The 7,016-nt window shown below is 30.1% G+C and overlaps 1 protein-coding gene across 1 annotated transcript in view; it reads left to right on the top strand.

The window, feature by feature from the left end:
• The first annotated feature begins 1,053 nt into the window (after nt 1-1,053).
• Nucleotides 1,054-7,016, top strand: part of LOC126887787 (toll-like receptor 7) — an 86,894-nt gene continuing 80,931 nt past the window's right edge. Inside the window, exon 1 of the mRNA XM_050655601.1 lies at nt 1,054-1,264. Coding sequence (XP_050511558.1) covers nt 1,193-1,264 — 72 coding nt within the window. The 5' untranslated portion in view covers nt 1,054-1,192. The remainder of the gene's footprint in view (nt 1,265-7,016) is intronic.

Genomic DNA, 7,016 nt, shown 5'->3' with positions numbered 1-7,016 from the left:
GGTGGCTCACACATGCATGTAATTGGCTTTTAGCACTGATGATGAATGACTTAGTATTGTTAATCCGAAAACGTTTTGTTAATGTGATGTAACCCTTATTAGGGTCTTTTAAATATACCTTTTACAAAGGATCCAATATAATTTTTTTGTGATTTATGGTATACAGCCATACAGGAATTTTATTTTCCTCGTGGATTTTTATAAATTAAAATATTTGTGCCGTTTCGGTTTGTAGATTTCTAAATTAATAATTAATTATAATTTGATAATTATTGTCAAATATTTTATTAAAACGTTAGAATTTAATACTTTTCAGCACTTTCAAGCAACTGTTCTCTCTAACTCTGTATAACTATAGTATTTTGTCTGTAGTCTAATTGAATTTTATAGGAATATAATGTATAATAAAAATATAAAAATAATAAAGGAATTTTACATTACTTTTCCTCTTAAATACATTGATTTCTAAACACTTGTGACCTCTATTATAAAGTAGAAGAACTAAAACGATACTCTACGTGTCATGCAACACACTTAACAAGAGCGTAGAAGGAGTTGCAGCCTTAAGAGATCTACTTTTTGTGAAAACTAAATACGGCATGAAAAGCAATAATATTAATAATGTTTGTAACAGTATATTTGTATCTCTAAAAATTATTATTTCTAAAAAGAACACTGCTATCTTTCTAATAACACATTTCTTGAGAAGTAACTTTTCGCATTTACTTTTATACTTTTGGAGTACTTTTCTATTATAAGAGGTACTTAAATGTTCTATGCTATTAGTAAAATATAATAATAATTAATAATGGTGGTGAGCACATGTTATACTAGAATGTAAACATATAGCTAGATAATATTTTATTATAATCCTACACTTCAAACAGTAATGGAGGATGAGCTTTACAGTCTAACCGATTGGAGAGCTGATGTTTACTTTCGGAGTCTGGTAGACTGTGAGTTTACTTCAAAATATATCCCTAATATCCCCACAGAACGTTCGTCGCTGTTTCGCTCGTTCCGTGGCAGAGGTTCAATTTTATTTTATATGTTTATGTTGTGTAGCTGTCAGTCACTTTTCAGTTCAGCTTTTCTTTCAGTTGAGAAGTAATTTAATATTTCTTGTGAGTTTCAGTAACTTCTAAATATCGATATTAAAGACTTAACTAATAGTTTAGTGTTGTTAGTGAAAATGTCGGACTATGCCACTCATTTCCCACCCCAAACATACTCTTCATCCTTTTATATAAATTCATTGGCAGAGGTAAGTGTTATTTTTATAGGTTATGTCGAACTGAAAAATATAAACATTGTTTTGTATAATTTAGGTTACAGTTAAATACATTGCCCTATTACATGGTTATAAATTATAAACGATAATTCGAATAAATCGTTCCGCATGTCTGGTCAAAAAATGCATAAATTTAATAAATCAGTTGTATACATAATCATTCAATATGAATTTATTATTAATAGCCTATAAACATAAAATATAAATGGATGTTATTACTCTGACGTCAAACGGATAAAAAATAAATGTATATTTGTCTGTTTGTCCTTCAAGACAATTATCTCACAGATAAAATCCTACAAATACGAGAAACGGTCAAGAACAATACCTAAAGAACAATTAAAACAACCTCGTAGACAAATAAATAAATTGTTTAGTAAAAGCTTAAGTTTCAGGTTAGTGATGTAACGAATGTCACTTTTTGAACATTCGCGAATACGAATGCGAATGCGAATATCTGCTACCGACATTCGCGAATGCGGATGCGAATGCGAATATTCAGTTTTTTTTAATTTGTTTCTATTTTGTAATGTTTCCTAAATATATAATGAAAGTTTAATTGATATTTAGTGTAAATCAATCTGAATCTTAAGCTTTATTACATAATACCAAATAATAAAAAAAAGTGAAGGCTGATAATGTAATAAGCTAATACAAGGTTAAGTTCTATCTATCTATTGCCCTTCATTTGTCCAAAGTTGAATGTAGGTCTCCCCCTTATTTTTCCATTCATTCTTCTCGGTTCAGTGCTAAATGTCCATCTGGTCCCTGCGAATCTTTTTAGGTCATCAGACGAGCTCATCTGTGGTCTGCCCTTTCCTCTTTTATGGTCGTAATGTCTCCAGTGAGTTATCGCTTTATTCCATCTTCCGTCTGTTTGTCTGTTGTTGTGTCCTGCATATTTCCATTTGAGAGTAGCTGCATGTTTGTGGTTAAGTTACCTTTTCTTAATAAAAAAAGATGAGAAGTGAATATATTTTGATTTTATTAACCTAATATTATCTTAAAATTATTTTTTTTTCTGGTTTTCATATTCGCAAAACATTCGCACAAATTTCGCGAATGCGGATGCGAATGCGAATATGCAAAAACATGCGAATATTCGCGAATGCGAATGCGAATACGAATATTCGTTACATCACTATTTCAGGTAGACCAATAAATAATTAGTTCCTGGTAAATTAGATTGAGTCATTAAACCATTGTGTTTAATCGGCAAAATAGTTTTTTTCATAGAGAACATAAAAAATGTAGTATTTTAGCACTCCTTCTGTTAAAAAGAACAAATAAATAATCAAATAGGAGTGGAATTATACCGGAGTTAGAGAAAACATTGTCTCAGAATAATAATTTTACGGTCTTCTTCTGCCAATGTCGCTACAACCGAAATTTGATCATTTGCCTCTTGTAATTTCTGCCATTCTGCCCCCAATATCGGCAGTCCCGCGCTGCTCGTCTTAAGTCCTGTTTAGACAAGGCAAAAACGGCGGGTTCGTTGTAAAAAATATTCCCATGAGATTTTTTTGCATAATCACATTCGTGAGATATCCCAGAATAAGATTCAAGAAGTCGCCCACGTGAAAAGTGGTCCAATTTTTTTTAACAATTTTTTTTAATCAAATTGCAAAAATCAGTATTTTCGTTCCGGATAATTTTTTTTTAGGTGTTTTTGGACCAATCTGGATAAAAAAGGTCTTTTATAATTTTTCTCTAAAGTTGATCGTTTTCGAGCTATAAGCAATTTATAATTGAAAAAAAAAACGAAAAATGGCGATTTCAAGGCTTAATAACTCCGTTAAAAGTTATTATTACGAAAGTCAGAGTGAAGCAACCCCTACAAGATCCTGAAGAAAATTTTGTCATTATTTTATTACTAAACTGTTATTTATAAGTAATAATAATGAGCGCCATGCACGTATTAGGCTGCCGTCAATGGTTAGTGCGAGAGAGATGCCATTCCGGCAGTCAATGGTGCATCTTACTCTTACTCGCTATCACATTTACAGCCGCGTCAATACGATCTTACCGCTCATTGTTAATAATTAAAAATAACAGCTTAGTAATAAATTAATGACACAAATTTCTTCAGGATCCTGTAGGGGGGCTTTAAACTTTGATTTAGTCGCTTTCTGACTTTCATAATAATAATTTTTAACCGAGTTATTAGGTCTTAAAAATGGCCATTTTCGCGTTTTTCAAATTTTAACTTGCTTATAACTCGAAAACAATCAACTATAGAGAAAAATTATAAGAGACCTTTTTTATCCAGATTGGTCCAAAAAAACCTAAAAAAAAATTAGCCTGACCGAAAATATTGATTTTTGCAATTTGATTAAAAAAAATTGTTAAAAAAAAATTGGACCACTTTTCACGTGGGCCACTTCTTGAACCTTATTCTGGGATATCTCACGAATAAAAAAATCTCATGGGAATATATTTTCCAACGAATCCGCCGTTTTCGTCTTGTCTAGTTCACCAAATTGCGCATCCCTCAGTGACGGATCCAGAAATTTATTTGTGGGGGTCATGGGTCTTGATGATGATTTAATTACTTTTCTCTGATGCAAGGTCGCTTAGTCTTACCACCACTAGGATAAGTGGGTTTTCAATTATTTTTTTGATTGGCCCAATTTTTTTTTTTTGTTTGACGGCTCTCGGTTTTTTTATGATTATTGAATTGATATTTATTTTCGTGTGGGGAAGGGGCATGACCCCCCGTAACACCCCCCTTAGATACGCCACTGGCATCCCTTGCTACTTTGCTTTATCATCTTTTACGTGGTCTTCTTTTACTTTTCGACATTTTACAATCTACAGCTCCTCTCGGAAATATGTCATCATACATCCTCACTACATGACCAGTCCATCGAAGTCTATGGAATATAGCGAATTCTCATATTTTTGAGTCGTGCAGTCACTGAAGGTTAATATGAGCTATTACCTCCGATTTCGGTGAACCTTAATCGATGTTCATGAAAATTGGTGAGTAGTTAGAGTATACCTCAAGGAAATATCATCTAAAACTTAAGCTTTTACCCACCCCTTCTCGGGGGTGAAAACTGTTTTATTAAAAATAACCCCAGAAATCAGTAGAACGCCGAATTCTAAGCAAAATTTGTTGTCAGTAAAGTTATTAAAATAAATCAAAACTTTTTAAATGATTAAAGGTCAAAGATTTTAATTTTTCGTGAAAAAAAGCAGTTATAGGTAATTGAATGTATATTTTTTTCGGTGAGTACTTACTCAAATCTAATTATTCATGCTTAAGAGGATCGGTACGTATTTTCGGCTGCAATGCTATTCAAATGGGGATTCATTTTTTTCAAATCCTGAGAAAACTAATAAGTATTTTTGAAAAATTTAAACGCATAATGAAAGATTACGTTACTAGCGAGGGCCAAAAGTCCATGAGAACTTCTATAATGTTTATTTTAATAAGTTACAGGGGTGAAAAAACTAAGAGAAAATTTAGTGTGATTTTTAATTTCAAATATCTCATTCAAAATAAACTTTTTATTTATTTTAAGGGACTTTCGGCCCTCGGTAATAATTTAGTCTTTCATTCTGCGTTTAAATTTTTCAAAAATATTTATTGGTTTTTTCAGGATTTGAAAAAAATGAACACAATGCCGTGGTAATATTTTCCAAATCTGTCTTTGTCTTACAACGCACTCAACCGAATATAATATTGTCAGCATATATTGTCAGTCAGACACTGACAATCAGTGACAATTTTAAATATTTGACATTGCATCGGGAATATTTTGAGAAATTGATTAAATATTATTGATATATAGTGTATTTGATAAATAATTGATTTAAGACGTGAACTTAATAAAAAGTTATTTATTGTGTATTATTTGTGGAAGATCCAAGCACAGAATACATCAGATATATCCTGTGATCCAAGTATTTTGTTGTTAGAAATGTTCAAAATTGTAAGCGTTCCAAAATAACAACATATTATTAAAAAATCACTTTAACACTTTTCCTCTTTTCTCGATTGATTATTAGTTTTTGTTGTACAAATAAATTATTACAATCACTGAAAACATAGTTAGTGAAAAAATTATCACATTTATTAACTGAATTAATAATTTGCAATTATAAAAATAACAGTTATCCAAGAACATTCAAAAGCCATCTCTTTAAATTAATTATGACATTTTCAAGTAGAATGACATTCTAGTAATGTTTACATATCCACACCAGTGTGAATTTTACTACACGTAATTTGCCGTGTGAAGACAGAAAAAGTAGGGATACACGTAAAATATTTGCGAATTATGTACCCATAGCCTTAAATAACGGGGAAACGATGCATTTTCAAACATATACTTAAGTAATAAACACGTCAACTTTCTCAAAAATACCTATAAAATGAGCTCTAGAAAAAGTTGATAACATAAAAATTTATGCTCCAAAGTTTTTCCAACAAAATGTTATTGGGTTTTAGCATAACTCCGTTAATTCTTACGATATTAGGTTCATCCAAAAACCATTAAAAAGGTAATGTCAAAGGCTATGAAATCATATTAAATATAGTTTTCTAATTCGGTATTTTTTAAAATATAAAATATTACAGGGCCGCGGTTACATGGTTGTCGCAGTAAAATTTAGGCTTTAAACCTTAGTCCAGAGAAATAAGATTTTTCTCGTGACATATCCCCCTCCAGGCCGAAACCAAATTTTTTGAATAGTATGAACATCTATATTAATAGCCTTTATGTTTCCTGCGGCCGATTTTGATGATAAACAAATGAAGATCAAAAATCGGTAAATTTTCGCTTTTTTCGTCTATAACCAAAAAGTTAAGCATTTTAAGCAAATTTGAGAGTAAGAAACTCATAAATCGTCTAAAAAATTTCAATATGGCGTTCGTTGAATATGTCTGTTCTTATTGGTTGCTTAGAAAATTACAAAATAAATCATAAATTTTGAGTTTTTATAAATATTCATAACTTATGTAAAAATTAACTTAAAACCTTATTACACGAATTGCTGCAACTTCTGGTGCTTAAATTATATTTTAAATTTCAAAGCAATTGGTGAAATAGTTTAAAAGTTATTTAATTTGTTTATCCCAAATTAATTTTTTTTGCAACACTATAAGTCAGAAAATTATGAGGTTACAGTAAGATTTCTGACAGTTTATGGAAGAACATTTATAAGTACTATTGAGTTAATTAAAAAAAATGACAAAAAGTAATTTTAAACAGTGTAAAATTATTTTGCAAAAACATTTCAATGTTTTGCTTACTTATAAACAATTAGAATAACTTTTTAAACGTTAACCGTAGAAAAATTATTTTTTCATATTTGGAAAGACTGAATTTTTATACACATTTAGAAAGAAAACAATTGTCCTAGGACAATTAGGGACGAAGTTAGCTTTTTTTAATTCACATGTTTTTGCAAAATAATTTTGCAGTACATATTTAGAATTATTTTTTGTCATTGTTTTTAATTAAATTAATAGTATGAATCTTCTTCTTTCATAAACTATCCAAAGTATTAGTGTAACTTCATCATTTTCTGACTTATAGTGTTACAAAAAAATTAATTTGGGATAAACAAATTAAATAACTTTTAAACTATTTGACCGATTGCTTTGAAATTTAGGGTATGATTTAAGCACCAGAAGTCTCAGCATTCCGTTTAATAAGAACGTTTTAAGTTAATTTTTACATAAGTTATGAATATTTATAAAAACTCAAAATTTATG

The sequence above is a fragment of the Diabrotica virgifera genome, chromosome 7 (genome assembly GCF_917563875.1).
Source record: "Diabrotica virgifera virgifera chromosome 7, PGI_DIABVI_V3a".
Taxonomy (NCBI): domain Eukaryota; kingdom Metazoa; phylum Arthropoda; class Insecta; order Coleoptera; family Chrysomelidae; genus Diabrotica; species Diabrotica virgifera.
Note: the sequence above shows the minus strand (reverse complement) of the source record. Positions and strands in the feature narration are given on the sequence as shown.